General features: G+C 35.8%; 1 protein-coding gene and 1 long non-coding RNA gene across 2 annotated transcripts in view; both read right to left on the reverse strand.

Moving 5' to 3' along the window:
* Positions 1-8,092: 8,092 nt before the first annotated feature.
* On the reverse strand, positions 8,093-8,798 carry LOC137050354 (uncharacterized). Its single transcript, XR_010899899.1, has 3 exons — positions 8,600-8,798; positions 8,270-8,356; positions 8,093-8,190 (listed from the first exon to the last, which is right to left on the reverse strand). It is a non-coding gene; the product is annotated as an uncharacterized lncRNA (long non-coding RNA).
* Positions 8,799-8,813: 15 nt separating this feature from the next.
* The window catches only part of LOC137048655 (polymeric immunoglobulin receptor-like), a gene marked incomplete at its 3' end in the record, with an annotated part of 145,601 nt that continues 130,894 nt past the window's right edge, over positions 8,814-23,520 (reverse strand). The window contains exons 6-9 of the mRNA XM_067426857.1: positions 13,702-13,803; positions 12,415-12,759; positions 10,331-10,660; positions 8,814-8,941 (exon numbers count right to left, since the gene is read on the reverse strand). Of these exons, the coding sequence (XP_067282958.1) occupies positions 8,814-8,941; positions 10,331-10,660; positions 12,415-12,759; positions 13,702-13,803 (905 nt within the window). The remainder of the gene's footprint in view (positions 8,942-10,330; positions 10,661-12,414; positions 12,760-13,701; positions 13,804-23,520) is intronic.

A 23,520-nucleotide genomic window follows, 5' to 3' on the forward strand; every position in this document is an offset into this window, starting at 1 on the left:
TGTGAGTGTGTCGGATATGTGCTGTCATTAAAACAAACAGATCAGAACAGGATTCATCAAATACTCACAGCCGAGCCTTACTCTGCATCTAATAAACCATCTGTCATTATTCATCATCATCATAAACACTGGTAAAATGATAATGACGATGAATCCTAAACAGAAGAGAAATTATATTAATATTTAATATTATCAACAGATTCACAGCAGATTACAATAAATTATAATGAACATCAGACTCAGTGAATATTAATGAGTTTTAAACATGATCAAATGTGTTGATCTGAACTCAGATCATTATGAATATGATTATGATTATGAATATGAATATACTTATGAACATGAATATGAATCACCTGCTCCAGAAGAGCCAAACGTGTAGAACAGGATGACGAATTGTAAAGTTGGCAGAATATCAATAATAATATCAGCCACAAGGCCAAATATTTTAATAATCCGTCCACTTTTCTGTCCAATCTGAGCGACTAAAACTATGAGAAACATGTTCAGTTATTAATATCTTATTTGATTCAGTTTTGAATTATTATAATGGCAGTTTATCATCACACAGATTGCAACAATACACAAAAATCAACAACAGGAGCAGAAGAACTGAACAAATCATCATGTCAATATATAGAGTTTATATAAACATGTATTATCAATAACACTGATGAAGTCATTCAATAACTCTTCATGTTTCTAATAATAACTGTACAATATTATAATATTTAATGAAAAGATCGTTATGTAATATTTCCACTAAAGCTCAGGGGCCGTATGCACAAAACATTTTATCTTAGCACTAAGAGTTCTCCTAAATGGCAGAAGAAGTTCTTAGTTAAGAGTTTTCTCTTAAAACCTATTCACGAAGCTGCTGAGAGCAACTTTCAAACTATTTATCTAATCAGCGCGAGAGGCGAATATACACAGCCGAGAGCCGACTCACCCAACATTAGTTACCTCCACAGTTTCCTGCATCTCTCCGTCCCCCCGTTCCTCTTGGTCTGATACGGGGCTGAACTCTGGGTTTGGGCTAAATTCAGAGCTCAGAGCCCTCGGACAGTGCGCCTAATATGCTTACATTTCTTTACTATATTCTATCATTTGTAAGTGTGAACTCATAAAAACAACTACCACAGGTAATCTGAAAAATCTAATTTTTTATTAAAGATACATTAATAATCACTATTGCCTCAGTGTTGTATAGTGTCTTTGGCAACAGCCATTATGATTGTTTGTGATTTGGTCTTAGTGACTTAGTGTCCTCTTGACTACTCCTAGCGTTTCACGGATTTAAGAGATAGTTTTAACTGTAAAATTCTTTGTAAAATACTCTTAGAGAAAAATTTAGGAGTCCTAAAATTAAGATAGACACACCCATTATTTTTGAGTTTCTCCTAAATCGGAAAGTCCGGAGCTACTTTTAGCCTTAAGATGTTTTGTGAATACGGCCCCAGAGTGTGTGACGCGTTCATTGCTGGTTTCTGAAGAATAAATCTCAGAAATACTTACTGTAAATGATTTTGCAGAAGCAGAACAGAAACACTGTTGAAAACAGGAATATAATCACGGCTCTGTCAAGCTCAGCGTAATTCAGAAGTTTCTGCCAAGCACTTGAAAAAAGAGCTGGAGGAAAGAAAGAGAACAAACAAATACCATCAAATAGAAACTCAATCAAAATATAAACACAGGAGCAGAACGACACACACTCCTGTCGTTTAACGGATGGATTCATGTCAATCCTCTTCATGACAGTCTCTGATATAATGAACCCCCTCCTGTTCCCTCCTGATTTTTACCCTTTAAAGTCTCCTTTTGTTTGCAGTCTTGTATCGAATCGTTGTTTGTTTTCTATTGATTCGCGGTCCCATGTTCCTGGTTTGCCGGGGTGTTTTATAGTTGGTTTTGTTCTTTTGGATTATATATTTTCGGGGTTTTTGTTAGAAAATGACAAATATTGTTAATAAATATCTTCTTACTCTGCACTCGAGTCCTCAACCCAGTTTTCCTTTGTTAACATGACACGTAGAGTCATGTTAACAAAGTGTGTGTGTGTGTGTGTGTGTGTGTGTGTGTGTGTGTGTGTGTGTGTGTGTGTGTGTGTGTGTGTGACGGATATGTGCTGTCATTATACTCAATGAAGCTTGACACTGTAAACACCAACTGCAGCTCACAAAGAGATTTACGATGAGCAATAATGTGTGTCATTTTAAACTCTGTGAATGAAACATGATATTTAGTGTGACATGTAATGCAGGTTTTATTGATAATCAGCTGTAGATCAGGAAGTGTTTAATAAGATCTGTCTGTCATCCACTGCTGCTTAATGTTTCTTCAGGTTATGATTTATCTCATGTTGTTTTTAGCTACTCAATTTTTAGATCAACTACATTCATATTCTGACAATAATATGTTTTTTCTCATCTGTTAATGTATTTTAATGTGCTCATAATAATAAAGGTTAACTGATATCTGTGTTTGTTTACCTGAATAAACAACGGTTGAGAAAACAACATATTCTGCAACATAACTGTAATACAGAATCCATATTTTAATCTTGCCTGTAAAACAGAAAAGAGAAAAATTACAATCATAATATCATAGTTAATAAAACTTTCACAAATAATTAATTTAGCAAATAAGATTACTGGACACAAACAACAGCCACTCCAGGGTTTGTTTGATTCTTTTATGGAAAAAACAGCAACTGCGGGTAACACTTGAGAATAATGGTTATTAGTTAACTCCGTTAGTTAACATGAACTAATAATAAATGCACTTATAAAGGATTTATTTATCTCTGTTAATTTCAACATTTACTAATGCATTATTAAAATCTTGTTAACATTAGTTAATGCACCGTGAATATGGGATCAAATTCCCGCCAATTAAATTACAGTCAAGCATAAAAAAATAATATGCGTGAATCAAAATTTTAGAAACACGTGTAAATATAACGCACAAAACTGAAAATTCAATGCAAAGTTACTCAGAATCACAAACAATGCGGTCATAGAAATACAAATAATAAGCGTCAGTCTTCATCATGAATCATGCATTCAAAATTCCAATCAATCGAAGAGGGAAGTTGACGTGGCGTCACAGAGACGCACGCCGCTTAGTTCAGCCAGCTGCTGCTGTTGACCAAGGGGGTAATCTAGCGCTCGGAAAGCGTTCCACCCCTAGGGGCTGCCATTGCTAACCAAGCCATCACCTGCTGTTAGCATCCCATTGACTCCCATTCATTTTTGAATTTCATTTTACATCTGAGGCGTTTAAAGACTCCATTTGTCCATTGTTTATTTCTAAAGAAACACGACAATGCATAAAAGGCTCCATTACCTTGTATCTTACACTATCGCCCCGCAGAAGCTGTTTTTGTAAAAATAGGCTAACGATTCCGTCATAACCAACTCGACTCTGTCGCACAGTAGAGAAATTACCGTATAGACCTGAGGAGACGCTCGCAGGCAATCTTTTACTGTCTATGAGACAGTCGGGGGGACGTGGAGACATAAAGTCTGATAAAGTCAAGGGAGAAGAATGGGGAGAAGGCGATAGTGAGCCAAAAGCAACGGGAGAAAATATTTAAACAACGGGATTCAGATTTCACTTTCCCCAACTACTAGAAGACCTACAGCTGTCAGACAGGAGGCTCACGTCACATCTACGTCCTCAAGCTTACCGTGGAGATCCACTTTTGCGACACGACTGAAGCGCGATGTTGTGACGCTTCCCCTCATTTGTGCATTGATGGGCATTCCTCAAGTTTCCTGCTATGGGCGTGCTTTTGAGCCAGCAGGGAATGAAAAACAAACGACCCGCGAGAGACTTCCCCCAGTCTCCATGTGCTCTACTTCTATTGGATAGTCGCGTCGCGTTCAGCGGATTAATTTGCATAAAGATGGGAATCGTTCAGCTTTTTTGATGCACAGCATTTTTTCAAATGCTATATAATATGCTATATATTAATGCCCTAACGCTGCTTTTAACGGGCGCGTTAAAGTCGCTTGACGTCACCCATAGGAATAAAGTGGAGCGCGGCGCGACAGAAGTGTTGCACGGACAAGTGGATCTGCACCTATAGGAATAAAGTGGAGCGTGGAGCGACAGAAGTGTTGCACGGACAAGTGGATCTGCACCTATAGGAATAAAGTGGAGCGCGGCGCGACAGAAGTGTTGCACGGACAAGTGGATCTGCACCTATAGGAATAAAGTGGAGCGTGGAGCGACATAAATGTTGCGTGGACAAGTGGATTTCCACCTAGAGGCTCGCAGTTCGCTCAGCCATCAGGAAGTGAGTGCTTCTGACTGACTTCACTTTCCGCCGTTGAAGTCTATGGGAATGCTCTGTCCATTTCTTTTACTGTCTATGCTGTTGACTTCAGCTACGAGTATAGTGCACTATCACTGTATCGGCAAGGAAATGCATTATTTTATTGTTATGAATATAATCTTAGGAATCTATTCTTTTGTATTATAGACATTTTAGGGGGGTTTCTCACAATTAAATCAGTCAAATGAACGTGATCATGACTGGGCGCTTACAGACGCTTGGCTTCTCTTAAACCTATTTAAACCTTTAAATAAACGTGTTATTGAGCTGTTTACACTGCCATATACAATAAATGAGTATGTATAGTGACAGGAAATAAAAATGAATGCAAAAAGTGAGAAAAGAGTGAGAAAATTAATGAAGTACAAACAAGTTTAAACTTTGTTTTCATTTTGATATAGCCTACACATTTAAATTATTATTCCAGTTTCATTATGCACTGAAATTACATTACTCAGTCATAACTCAGAATTTAAACAAAAATTATATGAGTTTAGGATTAGTGATCGACCGATATATCGGAATACCGATATTTTTCCCAATATTTAAGCATTTTCCCATAATCGGATATCGGTTTTGTAATATCGGATTTCCCGATAAATGGCGGCATCTTGTGGACGTTTTGAGAATTGCATACAAGCGCGCCATTAACGGACTGTCTGAGGGGAGATGAGTCAACAACGGTGTTTAAAGGTAAAATAACCTGCATCCCTTAATTAATAAACTTGGTTTGACATAACATTAATGCACAATTGAGATATGCACAAATAAGATGTTATGAGTTATATTAGTTTAAACTTGGCACTGTAGTGACGACTCACTGACAGAGTCGTCAGGTAATCCGTTATGTCACAATAAAGACGTAACTTTACATGAATGAAACAAAACAGCCATGAATGAGAGCATGTTGGAAGTAAAAGCACCGAATTTCTTTCTTTCTGTGTGTTTATGCTCAGTCGCATTCAGCCGTTCACTCACCGAGTTGTTGCTCCAGCATATATGCTAACGTTACCGTAGCAGGCTATGTAGGCTAAACAAGACCGACTCGTTTAAAACACTAAATTATATTAACGTCTGCTATATAACATTTATATAATAAACATCTAATTAATTACAGCTCCGTGAAAATGTATTATTAGGCCTATCTCCGCGAGATGTGTAAGTTAAACGCAGAGATGAAAACAGCGCTGTCGTCAGCATTTCATAGACATACACAACATTAATTTTGATACCGTACTAGATGAGATAAGAAAAAGAAACAAACCCGCGAATACATCATAGCTATTACAATTCCAGAGAATATTCAATCAGTCTATTAAACACATAAACCTTTTAAAACTGTAGTTTAAAATGAATGCTTATATTTATTCTCATAGTTATGGGGATTTGATAGACTCAACTCTCATTTATGTTCTCCATTTGAAAATATTAGACTTTATAAATGTATTTTGCCTGTTGTTAATATTGCTGCATTTATAAATAAAAAGTTGAAACAGTTAAAAAGACTGCACTGTATTTAAAAAAAGCCAATTTTTTCAGACTATTTATTGATGTAGATGTCTTTTGTTCTGTATGTAAATGAGTGAAACCGCAAAAATTACAGTGTTTAAAAAGCTCAGTTCAGTGCTGTTGCTGTAATTGTAAAAAATAGAAATAACACAATAAATAAATATCGGTTCTATATATTGGGTTATCGGCACATAAACATCCAAATAATCGGTATCGGTTACAAAAAAAATCAATATCGGTTGATCACTATTTAGGATATATGAGTTTATATGAGGACATGAAGGTAGTCAGTCAAGAGCGGAGGATACAGAGGATAGGAATAGATGGAGGCAGATGATTCGCTGTGGCGACACCTAAAGGGAACAGCCGCAAGAAGAAGAAGCTAACGTTACATTTTCCCAAGCATTCTGAGGATCAAGCTCAAATTGGAAACACAACTGATAAGAACGGCGATATACTTTACGTTCTACATTCCTTTCTGCCAGATGCGCACGCTAGCTTTTCAAAATACTCCTTTTGACAGTGAGCGTGTAAAGACGGGATCGGCACACACACACACACACACACACACACACACACACACACACACACACACACACACACACACACACACACACACACACACACACACACACACACACACACACACATTTAGGCTACACGTTTTATTTATTTTCCATGTTGGTACTGTTTGGAGCAGGTCTTAATTATTTTGCTACTGTACTTTCTGACTTTTTTTGTACAGGTTGAGTTGTAAACTAACTTACAGTTTGTCCTGCAAAAGTGCCCAAGTCTAAATTGAGCATGTAAATGCAAACACACAGGTGCGTATGCATATCATACACATACAGATGAACATTGCATATGTGCGTTGTTGTTGGAAAGAATGTAGGACGCCAGGTTCATACTTTTGTGCGTCTTAGGAAAATGTTGTTTTAACACTATAACCATTTTAGTAATTTCCCTGTCCCAGAAAATCATAGAATCACCGGCAAACACTAGCAGCACAACACAAAAGCATATTGTTTATAATCACATTCACAATAAAGTCATAATGTAGACAATAAAGGCTGCTTAAAGACTAAAATGGTAATGGTTTTCAGCCATGTATTCTGGAATGATGGTCAACTATCGATTTTCGATGTGTTTAAAATACACAATATGCTTCAAATGTTTATTAATTTATGTAAACACTTTAACAACAAATCAAGACAATGAAAGTGTTGTGGAAAAAAAAACTAATAAAACACCAGCCACATCAAAAATTCGTCTCCCATCTGCCTTTTTTGACGGTTATGCCACACCCATCTCGGGAACTTGGGTATCAAAATTATCTCCGAACTTCCCAGTGGTAAACACGACACCAGAGGGCGTTTTTTACCTCGGAAACTCGTATTTACGATAGATCCGATAGCACGTGAAGGCAGCATAACATACCGCTAGAATGCGCGATTGATAAATCAGAATCGATCAAGTATTTCACAGAGCCATGTAATAACAAAGATTAACATATACAGTTACAAATGAACTGCTCGTGGTTAGTTCATGTTAGTTAATACATTAAATAATGATCATTATTCTAAAGTGTTACCCAATTGGGAATTTTAAAGATAATACTCTTCCACATCATACTACTTTTGAATTGTTCCCATCTGGACCTAGGCAAAAAATCCTTTGGCCAGAAGAAATTTGTATAAAAAAAGTTTGTCCCAATGGCAGTGATTATCTTAAAAAATAGTACAAATCTTAGTTTTTTTATCTTGTTTGTTTTTTTCTTCCTTTTTTTTTTTTTTTTTACCAGTTTTTAATAGCTTAATATAGTAGCTTTTGTATTTGTGCTGTAAATGTGTGATGTGATTTAATGTAGTAATGTGAATTTATTATATGTCACCAGTGTCAAAGATACATTTTTGCTATGTGACAAACAGAATGGACAATAAAGTTCTATAACTACACAATGAAACACACATGCCACTTAAACATGAATGAATAAAGCATTAAGCAACAATTATTGCTTTATTAAACGGTTAGTCCATAAACATGTTTATTTGACAAATGTGCAGTGTTACAATTATACTGATGTAATGAGTTCACAGGTGTCATTCACAACGGCTCAACCAATCAGAGTCAAGGACTGGGACTGGAACTGAAACTTTCTTTTGGTAAATCACACAAGATTATATGAATTCTGAACATCTGGGTATTAATTCATCTCCTGATCTCTAATAAACGGATCAAGTGACTCTTACCTGTAAACTCATTGATATATGGAGCCGCCCAGAGGATCAGGAGAGGTCTCAGAAAATAAAGAGCAGAGCAACAGACCGACTCATTCACAGATCCTGAAACACACAGATAATCATAACTGCTGAATTAATAAACACATGCGTATGATATTATGATGCATTGATATACACTCACCTTCAGAAACACCCCAGAGGACAAAAGCAAGAAACATCAGAATATTTGGACAGACGACTAGAGACTTCTGAAGACTGAAGACTGTGTCTAAAGAGAAAAAACTAAATAACTCCAACTCAAATGGGTAAATGTATTCTGAATTAAATATTTGATCATTATTAAAAATAATACTATAAGTAATCTGATTTTAATTAAATGCACGTCTCTGTACTTTCTGACAATGACATTTATAACTTAATGAATCATACTCAGAACTGTATTGGAATAATGTAATATTATAAATAACTGAACTATTGATTAAGGATTAGAGCAGGTAATCTTCTGACTTACCTAATAGTCTCAGCACCAAAGTTATCTTGGCTGAAGACACACAACTCCTCTTGCTGTAAACTTTACATGTGTATTTTCCCTCATCTTCAGCTCTCAGATTGTCCAGACGGAGGGAGAAGTTTCCATGTTGAATCTGATCAGTAAAGAAATGAGCTCTATCCTGATAATCCTGCTGCTGGATCTCTGGTCGACTCTCTCCATCTTGATACAAAATCAGAGCCTCGCCTTTTGTTCCCCATTCCACCTCCAGACCCTCCAATGGTGAAGGTTCATCAGTATAACAGGGCAAAAGCACTGAAGATCCCAGAGGAACAAGTGTGTGATGGCGTTTCACAATGAATCCTGAAAACACACACACACACACACACACACACACACACACACACACACACACACACACACACACACACACACACACATTGTGTTTTTGTAAATTGTGGGGACTTTCCATTTTACACTGTATAAACTGTACATTATATCCCCCTACATAGCCCCTAAACCTACCCCATCACAGGAAACATGCTGGATTTTGGCATTTTCAAACAAACATCATTTAGTATGAATCCATTTACATTGTGGGGACCGCTGGCTGGTGATCTCAGGTTTATATTACATTGTGGGGACATTTGGTCCCACACAATGTAATATAAACAAGTTAACATACAAACCCACATATATGATTTTATTTAGTTTGATTCAGCCTGAGAAAACCCTGTTAAGTTACACCAAGCACTTTTGAAGATGAAATAATCACTGGATTTAACCAAGTTTGTCAGGTTAGTGACACCAAGGCCTGGTTTCACAGACGGGGCTTCGATTAAGTCAGGAGTAGGTCTTAGTTAAACTATAGGACAATTAAGCTTTTATACATTTTCTCATATCATGAGTTCTGCTATTATCATTCGCAATCCTTAAAACATTTAAACACAACATGCCACAGGAAAACTGTTCAAAGCACCACATCAACTACAAATATTTATATTTATTAGAATATATATATATATTTTTTTGTCATTTCCGGATAATAATTTTATGTAATTTAATTGCTTAACTCCATTAATGAGAGTGGCATATTTAATCTGTAAGAATGGGTTTTACTGCTAAAACAGAAGTGGAGAAAAGTGGAAAGCGGTTCCCTTTCTGGACATGGACAGTAATGTGTGCATAGACTGCATATGCTCTGGGACTAAATATAAAATATCTTAAACTGTGTCTGAAGATGAACGGAGGTCTTACGGGTGTGGAACGACATTAGGGTGAATCATTAATTACATCAATTTCATTTTTGGGTGAACTAACCCTTTAAGGAAGGGTAGCAGAGCTGCCATTGGGGAACATTCTGTAGCCAGAAGGTGAGAATCTGCTGGTTAAATCATGAACCACACATGAGCGGACTGAATTCAGACTTGCTTCTCAGAGGTCAAAGGCACAAAAATTCCTTCAACAAATTATTTTCTGACATTTTCTGCAAACAGCTTTTATATACATTTCATTTATTGACTTCTGCTCTTTGATTTAGTAGGAAATGACTTTCCATAGACACGCACGACTAAAAAAACAGCGCCACAAACCCACAGTGCAGCTGATAAAGCATAAACACAGGCTGGTGTTTCTCACTTAAGTGCATCAAACTAATATTTTTAAAATATCTGGAAATACTATTTCATATTCTAACTATGATTAATGTAAATCATATTGATCAGGGCTACAACAGCAGCAGAGTTTACTTACCCAGTTTCAACTCTGTGTTGGTCGAATGCTCACGATTCTGGTCAGTGTAAACTCTACATGTGTATTCTCCCTCATCTTCAGCTCTCAGTTTCTCCAGACGGAGGGAGAAGTTTCCATCACTAATCTTCTTAGTAATGAAATGAGCTCTATCACGATAATCCTTCTGCCGTTGAATCTCTCCATCTTCATACAGAAGAATCTGAGTCTCTGAGTCTCTGGTTATTTTTCTCCATTCCACCTTCAGAATTTTCTGAAACAAGTTTTTTCTAACCTTACAGGGCAAAACCGCTGAACCTCCAAGAGGAACGACCTCACCAGTCATAAAGAATCCTGAAGGAATTGAAACATATTTTAATGTGGAAGAACTATTAATAAATAAATCAAAAATAACAAGCACAAAATTCAAAACACAATCACACTTAATTAATTGGCTATTAATTAATTTGGTTCAATATCCAAAATACAACATAAAATTACACACACACACACACACACACACACACACACACACACACACACACACACACACATACATGTTGGTCTATGTGGTTTACAGGAACTCTCCATAGGCGTAATGGTTTTTATACCGTACAAACCACATTTTCTATCCCCCTACACTGCCCCTGCCCCTAAACCTACCCATCACAGGAAACATTCTGCATTTTTACATTTAGTGTAAAAAAACATAATTTAGTATGTTTTTAAGGCCATTTGAATTATGAGGACATTTGATATGTCCTCATAAACCCCATTTATAGTGTAATACCAGTGTAATACCCATGTAGTTATACAAATTTGTGTCCTCATAAACCACATAAACAGGTTCACACACACACACACACACACACACACACACACACACACACACACACACACACACACACACACACACACACACACACACACACACACTTATTATTTTTCAGTTTTGTAGTTTCAATCATGAGTAATATGTAAGATTTTTAGATTAAATTATCCAAAATCCACTAGAACAATTTTATATTTTGTTGACCTGTGTACATTATCCCAAACATTTCCAACAATGCTTAAATCCAGAGAAATAAACTAGACTATTTTAACCAGTGTGATGTCATATCTGCATTACTTTTAATTTCTGTACAAACCATGGAAACACCAAAGACACTTATCATATATTATGTGTTGTATTAGACAGATGATGTGGATATTTTCATTTGTTTCCTATTGTTTGAATGGCTTGTTTTCTCATGAGTAATGTTTTTATCATGCTTTAGAGACAACACGATTGTGTCAAGTGGCTAACATTATCAGAGAGGGCTTTCACTTTCATACAATATAATTTACAATTAATCGCATTTCATTCACCAACAGTAATTTAGTCATCCTGTTTTTATTAAAAAATATATTCTAATTAGTGATGGGCAATTTCAAAACACTGCTTCATGAAGCTTCGAAACCTTTACGAATGTTTAGTTTCGAATCAGAGGTTCAGAGCCTTTATCAAACCGCCAAAGTCACAAGATTAATTATGTTGAGATTTAAATACTTGTAGTTAACTTATGTTCACAGTCAAAGTTTGTACTATTGATATATTTTTTTTTTGTTTTGTGTAATTGTATTTTTCTCCAACAGCTAATATACTTTTTAGTTAGGTTTTTTGTATATTTTCTCCAACAACAACTTCTATTCATATAGAATGGTACATTAAAATACTTATATCACTGACAACAGTAGTCCGGCCAGGATATTGGGGAGGGGGAGGAGAGGATACACCGCTCTACAGTCATTTGAAAGTGATTGCAATACCAGTTTTGGCCACAATCTTACATACACTTCCCTTAAGCAAATTCATAAGTAAAAAAGGGGTTTAAATAATAAATAAATAAGCTCCATAGTGAATTTTAAGTCACCAAGGGCTTAGTGCATTTCATTTAAACCTTATGCATGAGTGCCGCCAGTAGTGGGCACTCATGCAAAATAAGCAATGACACACATCCGAGTCCACGGGATGGAGGGAACTTAGCGAGTGAAGGGCATAAAAAGTGGAACACAGTCCTAGATTAGTGCAAAGCGCAACAAGTCTCTCAATAAAACTGTTTACTTACTCAGAACTAAATTTGTCTTGGCTGAAAACACACAACTCCTCTTGCTGTAAACTTTACATGTGTATTCTCCCTCATCTTCAGCTCTCAGATTATCCAGACGGAGGGAGAAGTTTCCATGTTTAATCAGATCAGTAAAGAAATGAGCTCTGTCATGATAATCTTTGTGCTGCTTTTCTGGTCGACTCTCACCATCTTGATACAGATGAACCAGAGTGGTTGAGATTCTTCTTGTTCTTCTCCATTCCACCTTCAGATCTTCAGTTAGTAAGTTTGGAGGAACACGACAGGGCAAAACCACTGCAGATCCCAAATGAACTTTACTTTTACAAGTTTGCACAATCAAACCTGAAAAGGAAAATACATTTAATTTCTAACATAAAATAAAATACTATATACACTCTAAAAAATGTTGGGTTGTTTTAACCTAATGTTGGGTCAAATATGGACTAATCCAGCAATTGGGTTGTTTTAACCCAGTATTTGGATTGTTTTAATCCTGCGGTTGGGTTAAATAATTGCTAAAGACTACCCAATCGCTGGGTTAAAACAACCCAATTGCTGGGTTAGTCCATATTTGACCCAACATTGGGTTGTTTTTTACCCAGAATATTTTAGAGTGTAGAAAAACTACTGTTAAAAAGTCAAGGGTCAAGAGCACAACTAAAGCAATGACTGATCACCATAATGGTGACATTAAACTATTATTTTCAATAAAAAACCAACATCCAAACCTTTGTTAATTACCAATAAGACCTTTAGTATAAAAGAAGTAAAGTCTGGATAATAATAAGTGAAGATGCTGAGATCTGTTAGTGTTTAAAGGGATAGTTCACCCAAAAATGAAAATGTGAATGGGTAAAACTGAGTTGTTCTACAGTCTACAGTCATTTGAAAGTGATTGCAGTACTAGTTTTGGCCACAATCTTACATACATTTCCTTTAATTCAACAATACTTTCAGAGCTACTTGGTGTTGTATTTCTCCACATGTTAATAACTAATAACTATTATCATCTCTAGCACACTAATAAACTCTTGACTTTAAATATTTTCATATAGGAAAATCCAGTATTTTGTAAAAACATCAGCAGCCATTTGATTTACCAGCTCAATGAACACTAATTATTATATTGATTATTATTATTAGGTCTAAATTTATTTTCCATTAAATTACAGCACAAAAAAAAATATATATATATATATATATATATATATTTTTTTTTTTTTTTGTGCTGTAATTTAGTGGAAAATATATATATATATATATATATATATATAATATTCATACCTTTATCAGGTGATCTGCAGTAGATCAGACAGCAGAGCAGAAGTGCAGATCCAGATGCAGAAATACAGAGAATCAACACCATTATGTGTAGAGCAGAGAAACCTGTGAAACACAGACAATTATTGGACAATGTTATTATTTTACAGTTCCCTGTACTGTACACACTACAATCGACAGGTGTGTCTCGACACACAACACAACACTGATAACGTGCACAAACTACAAGATCTTTGGCCAAGCGACAACCCCGACCAACAACGAAAAAAATATTTGTTCACACAAGATATTAGAGACATTTTCCTTTCTGTTTTCCCTCTATGCTGCTGCTCTTCAGGTCGTAAACATCTGCACCCAATTTGCTGATTATAGCACTCCATTCATTTAAATTTTATTGAGAATTAACAGAGGTTTAGATGTTGATGTTTTATTGTAAATGTTTGTGGCATGAAAGTATTGTTGGTGAATATAATCTATTAATAACAAATAACCACTTTTGGTAATTGATAAGATTAGTGAAATATTCTACTTCATGATGCTGAAAACTACATCACCTGATCATCTTTGTTTCTGGAGTTCTTTGCAACAAATGATGTGTTTAAGTAAACACTGTTACAAAGACCACACGCTGACATTAAAAGCCAAGAGCTAACCTGCCGAACTAAAGGAAAACTGATCACCATAATGGTGACTAAACATTTTCAATAAAACATCAACATTTAATGCTATTTCTCAATAAGAACTTCTGTAGACATCTGACAGAAATAAAGTCAATCATGTCAGTAATCAGTGAAGCTGGTAATGCTGTTAGTGGAGTTATTTTATCCTCTTCTACCGAGATCTTCAGAGATATAATGTCTTCTTTTATCTTCAGTTGATTTGATCTAAGGCTAGTAGTAATAGGATCCACCTTATGTCAAAATGATTTATGGCTTTGACCTTTTGACAGATTGAACTTCCGGGGTTGCGGTCATGGAGGGGTTTCCGATATGATTTATGATGTGACCTTTTGACCCTGCGGGGGTCATGGGGATTACTGGTATAATATATAATGTTTGACAGATGGTTTTATCCTTTGAAGTGGGTATGATATATGATGTTTTGAAGTCGTTAATAATATATGAAGTCGTTAATAATAAGAATATATGATGTTTTATCCTTTGAAAAGGGTGCAATAATAATAATACTTCATGTTTGTGACAGAACGTTTTTTCTTTTGAAGTTCGGGGTATCAGGACCCTCCTCCTCCTCATTATCACGCTGTACTGCGAAGTGTATCTCACACAAGCCTTCTGTTCTTTTCAAATAATACAAACAAAAATCTACCCACAAAGGTTGAATGTTTATAAAATAGTTCAATAAAAAAAAACACAAAAAAAAACCCCACTGAACCAACCATTTGGGTTTTAAATAAAATGGAATCACAAAAAAAATTGCAAATTGCAGCAAAAAAAAGTGTTTATAGAGTTGAAGAAACACTGCTTATGAAGCAACGCAATGTATGAAACGGGTTCACAAAAATCATCTAGAGATTTAATAAAAGATTTATTTAGTAATATCATAATCATAATGAGTCTTGTGAGTCTGCATCTAACTTTCCACATCTTTTAAAAAATAATTAAATAATACATTAAAAATTAATTTATATAATTTATATAATTTATATTTATTAATTAATATAATTCATGGGTCAAATTTTGATCAGGGGAATACCTGAAACATGCACGCACACACACGCACACACACAAACACACACACACACACACACACACACACACACACACACACACACACACACACACACACACACACACACACACACACACACACACACACACACACACACACGGTAATTGGTTCTATAAAATTAACTTTTCTGTATTTTAAATCAATAATAACAAATATGTTACAAAACATATTTAAATAATAAGTTATAATTTTAGCTAAATATAATAATAATTATTATATATATATATATATATATATATATATATATATATATATATATACATATAAAAAGCAAATAGTTTAAGTTGAAACCCCCTCCGATCCTCCAGGGTACTCCAGTATGAAACGAAAGCTTCAGACCCTCTCTGGACAGGAGGGGTTACAGCTGAGACTCTGTGCATCATGTCACAGCACATGTTAAGTTAGTGTGCCAATGCCTTTCCAGAGACAATATTTAGTTTGTACAAATTTTATTTCAAAGTATAATCTTTAAAGTTTAAGCGAGATCTAAATCAAATGTTTAAAGTTTTAATAAAGTCGTATCTTCTTTATCTTCCTATGAGACAACCGTATAACATCTGATGCCCCACTGTAGGAATGATTTTCCTTAAATTCAACCTAAAGTATATTCTTACTAAATCGTCTGTTCAAAAAACTTTAGCAATTTTTTAAAATTTGTTTAAAATTTAAAATCTTATTTCTACAAATATTCAAAGCAGGTCTTAAACTATTAACCTTGTATGAACCCCATGCTATAAAACACATTAACAAAGTTTGTCCTCCTCCGTGCTCAAAGACACAGCTTAAGTAAAGTTTAATTTTACTCGTCTTATATCTAAGCACGATCTTACTTTAAATTTTAAATAATAACCGGTCATAACTTATACTACTATAATAGTCAGACATTTTATGGTAGCCGTGATCTAGGATTGTAAGTTGTATGATTTTACTTTTCTTGTGTCTTCCAAACTGGCCTTCATCAGTGTGGAAACATACCCTTTACATAAAATATACTATCAGTTATCTACTCAAAATGCATAGAATTTTGAAAATATAACCATGTTGTTGAGACAGTTTGTCTGTTGGCCAGCATGAACAGACTTTGGAGAGAGCGGATGACTAGCAGGGAGATTGCCCTTTGACCCCAACAATTTTGCAGGGTGTTAAACAGTGATTCATTTCAATTGTTATTCATAAAACAGCACAGAGTGAATCTTTAACATTTAAAATTGTGCTTAAAAACCTTATAATGGATGGTACAGATGGTACATGTCCCATGGATCTATATTTTACTTTTCTTAGTTCTACAAAGTTTCAATATCAGTTAAACTCCTAGTTGACAATAATGTTTGCTGCAATGCACACAACTGTAAAATACACTATATATGTAAGATAGCAAAATCAAACACTGTATTACACTTTTCCAAAAGATAATCTTGCTTTAAAATTTGAAGAAAAAGTTTACCAAATGCATCTTCATACCCGTTGTGTTCTGCCACAATGCCATTAATTGGTGCGTTTTGTTTTATGAAATGCACTTTTCTTATTTCTGCAACGTTTCATGCTACTTTTACTGGCCTGATAAATATGTAGTTAATATATTATGAAACAAGACAATCACGCAACCAAAAACATTGCTTTTTCTTAAAATCAAATGTTTTAAAATACAACTAAACCAGATTATTTTCTCTTTTGACAAACTATTAGAAAAAATACTTTCTCTGTGATGTTGGAATAGGCCTAGGTCTTTTTTAAGTATCACATCAGGCATGTAACAATCATGCGGTACAATGATCCAGATGAAGCTTCTTATCAAACAAAGACAATTATATTTATCTTTCACTTGTGAATATTTGTACGCTAGTATCACACTTGCCATTTTTAATATTCTTTACTATTGCCTTATATAAGTTATCCGTTATTTCAACTGTTTATGTCTTTTTCCTTTATTATTTTTGGCACAATTAAATCAATATCACTTATAGCTTGTTGTCATTGCTTCTTCCCTATACAGACACAATCCAAACATGTTCTTTGTAGGAATTATGTGGGACACAAAACTCTGCGTAAATTCAAGAGGCCTAGAGGAAGAAAGCAGTGACATTGTATAAGAAAAAGTGTCCGCTTTATTGCAATACACATTTTTTGTCCGGCTGTATTTGTTTTTAAAGGGGGGGTGAAATGCTGTTTCATGCATACTGATCTTTTTACACTGTTAAAGACTTGGAATCCCATACTAAACATAGACAAAGTTTCAAAAGTTAAGGTGGACGTTTGATGGGAGTATTTCTTTGTCAAAAATACTACTTCCGGTTAGTCATAAGGTTCGGCAAGTTTTTTGAGATCATGCGTCCCCTTTGACGTTAATGGGGGCGGAATTTCCTTGTATGGGCCTTACGGACAATTCTACCGGAAGCGCATGAGAGAGAGAGAGAGGGAGAGAGTGAAAGCAACAGGCTACCCCCATCAAAGCGCTGGCTTGTAGGATGCGCTGAACAGGTGATGTGCACATAACAATGTCACCAAAAAAGTGCGTTTTTGGTTGCCAGACCAAGACAGTCCTGCACAGATTCCCCAAAAACCCCGCGTTAAGGCAACAGTGGATGGAATTTGCTTTTCCGGATCAGCAACTGAGTTGCGCGAATGTTTATATCTGTTCGCTGCATTTCGGTGCCGACTGTTTCATAAACAAGGCCCAGCTCGACGCCGGATTTTCCCGATCGCCTAATGCTGAAGGATGGAGCAGTCCCAACGTTAGAACCGCAGGCGGTGAGTGAGACTGCTTCAAATGTCTGTGTTTTTTTTAGTCCGCTTACTGTCTACACAAACCACGCGTAAACACACAAACACACGTGCACAACTGCACTTCCCACATGTACACCTTCAAAGACAAAAATACGACGATATAATTCAAGTATAAATATGTAAATAACACAAGCCGCTAAGCATATTATATAGTTAGTGTATAACTTGTACCACATAGAGACGTCCTGCTCTAGTCGTTTTTGCTGCTGCTCCTGTTCAACTGCAGCCTCTGGGTCTGATTCCGGATCATAGATGTATGGCTGTATCTGATTAAAAGCCATATTTTTATTTTGAATTAAGTTTTTTTTCCCGCTGTTGACACAGCTTTACGACGCACTCGACTCAACATAGCAGCAGCGAGCACACTTCATTATTTAGCTCCGCTCACACGACACGCCCCCACCCGCTCTGCTTTTTTCGGAAAGACTCGGAACAGCGCATCTTTCTTATATAATTATAAAAAAAATAAAGACTTTTCGGAGATATGAAGGATGCAATGCTACTCTATAGGTACTCAAGATTGACATGACACTGACTGAAACTGAGTGTTTCACCCCCCCTTTAAGTAAAGATTCCTATCTGGTCGTTGTCAGTGCAAGTTTGTGCAAATCATTTTAAGCATTTTTATTAAACGTCTGACTAAACTTATTTGTTTTCTTTTGACAAACCTACATTTCAAACGATTCACCTCCAATGTTTCACAACCACAGGGAAAACATTTGTTTTGCAACACTCCTGAAACCTAATCTTAGTGAATTTTTCTCACCTAGAACACAAAACTTTGTTCATACCAAACAAGTACGTTTTACACGTTGACTATTTAACTATTTTTTGTAGGTATCATGACATTTTAGAGGAATTACTAAAAGATTAAAATACCAGAATCACAATGTTTGTTGATGATGTGATTTAGTCAGATTTAGTTAGATTTCAGATGACCGTTTTGGTTGTTGAAATTTTTTGACAAAGTCTCTTCTTTGAAAACTAAGAGTGACACGACAGTCTTTCTATTTGAGTGTTTGACTAAAGTGATATTTCTTTTACTGTCACTACAGTCTCAGTCTCATCTACGATGAGGAATCACATGAACCGTCACCGTGAAAAGTAAGTCATGCTGTTCTACAGCTGAAACATATTCGCCTGTTGCATTCATTAAAGTTTGCGCTTGTTAAACAAAGTTAGACTCCTCTTATAAAGGTTATAGACACATTTTGAACATTAGCCTTATACGCGTTTTATCCATGCACAAATCTCTATGTAATTCGAGAAGTACATTTACGAAAGTACCATTTTAAAATCAATTTAGGAAAAAAACATTCACAAGCAATTGTGACTGTTTGTTATTTTGGATTTGTAAATAATGATTTTTACTACTCCACCGGGTAGGCATGAGGTTTAGATGATTTTAAATGTGTGACCAAACTCTTCTTTTGACAAACCAACATTTCAAATTATGTAATGAATCGTTTCTTTCAACATCCCACTTGACATTAAAGATTGTGACATGTCGTCAACTATCATCGACATCTGACCCTGACGTACAACACATCGGTTGTTATAAACAAGATGTGCTAAAAATTCTGTCCGATTTGTTAGTGGGATAATACCGCATCAACATAACCTGTTCCTGTTTTAGGTTATAGGTAAATTCATGCATAATCTTTATGCAACAATTAGTACGCTTGCACAATTTGCCACAAATGTTTACCGCGGATAAGATAAGAGACATTTAGCTATAATGAAATCATAATACAGAAATCCTTTCTTCTGATCTATTGTAAAAGTTTGTAAAGTAGATTTTTCCCTGCCAGTAGAGGACAGTTTTACATTTTGTTTCGAATACTACTCTTTGAGCATAGTCAAACAGGCATAATACAGCGTTAAAACATTAAACTATGTTATTTTAGGGGGCCTGTTTGCATAATGTGTCAACATGAAAAGCGAGTCTTGATGTTTTTGAAATATAACGTTTACCATTTTTTTTTTGTTGTTGGCGGTTTTGTTCATGTAGCGTCTTGTTCCTGCAGGTTGATACAAGTACGTAATCATCAGGCTTTGGTTCCTCACTGTCCTTTTGTCACCTTGTACCTCACATTGGGCGTCGCTCCATCCCATTCGTTGATGTAAAAGGTTTTACTAGCAACCCCATTTAGATTGCTCCAAACACGGTTGTAGAAAAATGACCAGTCTTTAGCGGGGAAAAGCACACAAGGTGTCTCCGATGTAAGTTCTTCTTCAAAAAAATCCATAGCGTAGAGTTTGACCGTGTGTGATGTCTTGTCAAAAACAAACCCCCCGATATAAACCTCAACTAGCAGAAATTCCTGTTTGACAAAATCTTCATCTTCATGAAGAAACTTGGTCAAATGGATCCTCTGTTTTTTCTGTAGTGCGTAAGGAAGGTTTTCTTCCGTTTCAACAGAACTTCTTGTCGGTGTTACACCCACCAAAGATGTTTCAGTAGCCATTGTAACGCTAGAGTTGCAGACCGTTTCCTAACTTCTTTAAATAGGCCTACTAAATTCTGTAGGTATAGGGGCTGTAGCTTTGATGTGACTAACAAGAATGTGGTGCTTTCGATAGCCTTAAAACACCAGCCGCTTTAACACACTCAGTGAGATGAATCATGTCACAGCTTCTAACCCCTGTTCTGTAGATAGTAAACGTTATATTTCAAAAACATCAAGACTCGCTTTTCATGTTGACACATTATGCAAACAGGCCCCCTAAAATAACATAGTTTAATGTTTTAACGCTGTATTATGCCTGTTTGACTATGCTCAAAGAGTAGTCTTCGAAACAAAATGTAAAACTGTCCTCTACTGGCAGGGAAAAATCTACTTTACAAACTTTTACAATAGATCAGAAGAAAGGATTTCTGTATTATGATTTCATTATAGCTAAATGTCTCTTATCTTATCCGCGGTAAACATTTGTGGTAAATTGTGCAAGCGTACTAATTGTTGCATAAAGATTATGCATGAATTTACCTATAACCTAAAACAGGAACAGGTTATGTTGATGCGGTATTATCCCACTAACAAATCGGACAGAATTTTTAGCACATCTTGTTTATAACAACCGATGTGTTGTACGTCAGGGTCAGATGTCGATGATAGTTGACGACATGTCACAATCTTTAATGTCAAGTGGGATGTTGAAAGAAACGATTCATTACATAATTTGAAATGTTGGTTTGTAAAAAGAAGAGTTTGGTCACACATTTAAAATCATCTAAACCTCATGCCTACCCGGTGGAGTAGTAAAAATCATTATTTACAAATCCAAAATAACAAACAGTCACAATTGCTTGTGAATGTTTTTTTCCTAAATTGATTTTAAAATGGTACTTTCGTAAATGTACTTCTCGAATTACATAGAGATTTGTGCATGGATAAAACGCGTATAAGGCTAATGTTCAAAATGTGTCTATAACCTTTATAAGAGGAGTCTAACTTTGTTTAACAAGCGCAAACTTTAATGAATGCAACAGGCGAATATGTTTCAGCTGTAGAACAGCAGACTTACTTTTCACGGTGACGGTTCATGTGATTCCTCATCGTAGATGAGACTGAGACTGTAGTGACAGTAAAAGAAATATCACTTTAGTCAAACACTCAAATAGAAAGACTGTTGTGTCACTCTTAATTTTCATTTATTCCTATAATGTTGATGGTGCTCAAAGAAGAGCCTTTGTCAAAAAAATTTCCCTGTGGTTGTGGAACATTGGAGGTGAATCGTTTGAAATATAGACTCAGTCCACTGCTTCCGCAGGTCCCCCAAGGTCTGGAATCGGTCCTTTTCCCCAATCTTCCTCAGGGTCCGGTCACCTCTTCTCGTTGTGCAGCGTTTTTTGCCACACTTTTTCCTTCCCACAGACTTCCCACTGAGGTGCCTTGATACAGCGCTCTGGGAACAGCCTATTCGTTCAGAAATTTCTTTCTGTGTCTTACCCTCTCGCTTGAGGGTGTCAATGATGGCCTCCTGGACAGCAGTCAGGTCAGCAGTCTTACCCATGATTGCGGTTTTGAGTTATGAACCAGGATGGGAGTTTTTAAAAGCCTCAGGAATCTTTTGCAGGTGTTTAGAGTTAATTAGTTGATTCAGATGATTAGGTTAATAGCTCGTTTAGAGAACCTTTTCATGATATGCTAATTTTTTGAGAATTTTGGGTTTTCATGAGCTGTATGCCAAAATCATCAGTATTAAAACAATAAAAGACCTGAAATATTTCAGCTGGTGTGCAATGAATCTAAAATATATGAAAGTTTAATTTTTATCATTACATTATGGAAAATAATGAACTTTATCACAATATGCTAATTTTTTGAGAAGGGCCTGTATACCAACCACAGCTAATGCATTGTAGCTGAACACTTACCCATGTTAATCTTTTAATTGTATTACCATTTATACAAAAGGGGACATTAATAATTGTATATGATTTTGGACCATAATGGACCATTAGTTAGAATTTGAAAGCATTTAGAAGCCTTTGAATTATTTCAGTGCATTTTGAATGTGAAATTTACTCCTGTGCCCAGTTGAAATTTGGTTAGGAGAACTGTGTGAAGAGTTTTGAAAAAGTGACCCAATTGAGAAATAAGCCCTTGAAATGGTAAAAAACAACAACAAATCAAAACATTTAAAAACTGTAATTACTGAAAATACAAATGACATTACAAACCTCAGGCTGAAAATGGCCCGGTCATGGTTAATAATTATTTGATGGATTTCTCACACCTGTCCTTCATTAGTTGTGAATATAATTCCCTAAGGTCCTCATTGTCTGGTGTTGTTTGTGTTCGACATGCTGTCACGTTGCCTTTCTCTTGTGTTGAATTATTATTATAATGGATTATGCTCTTTCGTTTTTGTTTAATAAAGTTCATGCTGCTTTTTAAAGGGGGGGGTGAAACACTCAGTTTCAGTCAATCTCATGTCAATCTTGAGTACCTATAGAGTAGTATTGCATCCTTCATATCTCCGAAAAGTCTTTAGTTTTATCATATTTATAAAAGAAATATGGGCTGTACCGAGTCTTTCCGGAAAAAAACGAGCGCCTGGAGGCGTATCGTGTGGGCGGAGCTAAAGAATGACAAGCGCGCAAAGCGTGGAGAAACCCATCTATCTCAGCTAATACAGATAATGATACACAATCAAATCTGAGGCTGAAATAAATTGAACAGGAGAAACGGCAACATCAGGATGTCCGTCTCTGTGGTATGTACTGTATTTAGGGGCCTTTGTGTGCAGTTTATGAGGACATGATTCGGTTTATGGACTATT

Source organism: Pseudorasbora parva, chromosome 2 (genome assembly GCF_024679245.1).
Source record: "Pseudorasbora parva isolate DD20220531a chromosome 2, ASM2467924v1, whole genome shotgun sequence".
Classification (NCBI taxonomy): domain Eukaryota; kingdom Metazoa; phylum Chordata; class Actinopteri; order Cypriniformes; family Gobionidae; genus Pseudorasbora; species Pseudorasbora parva.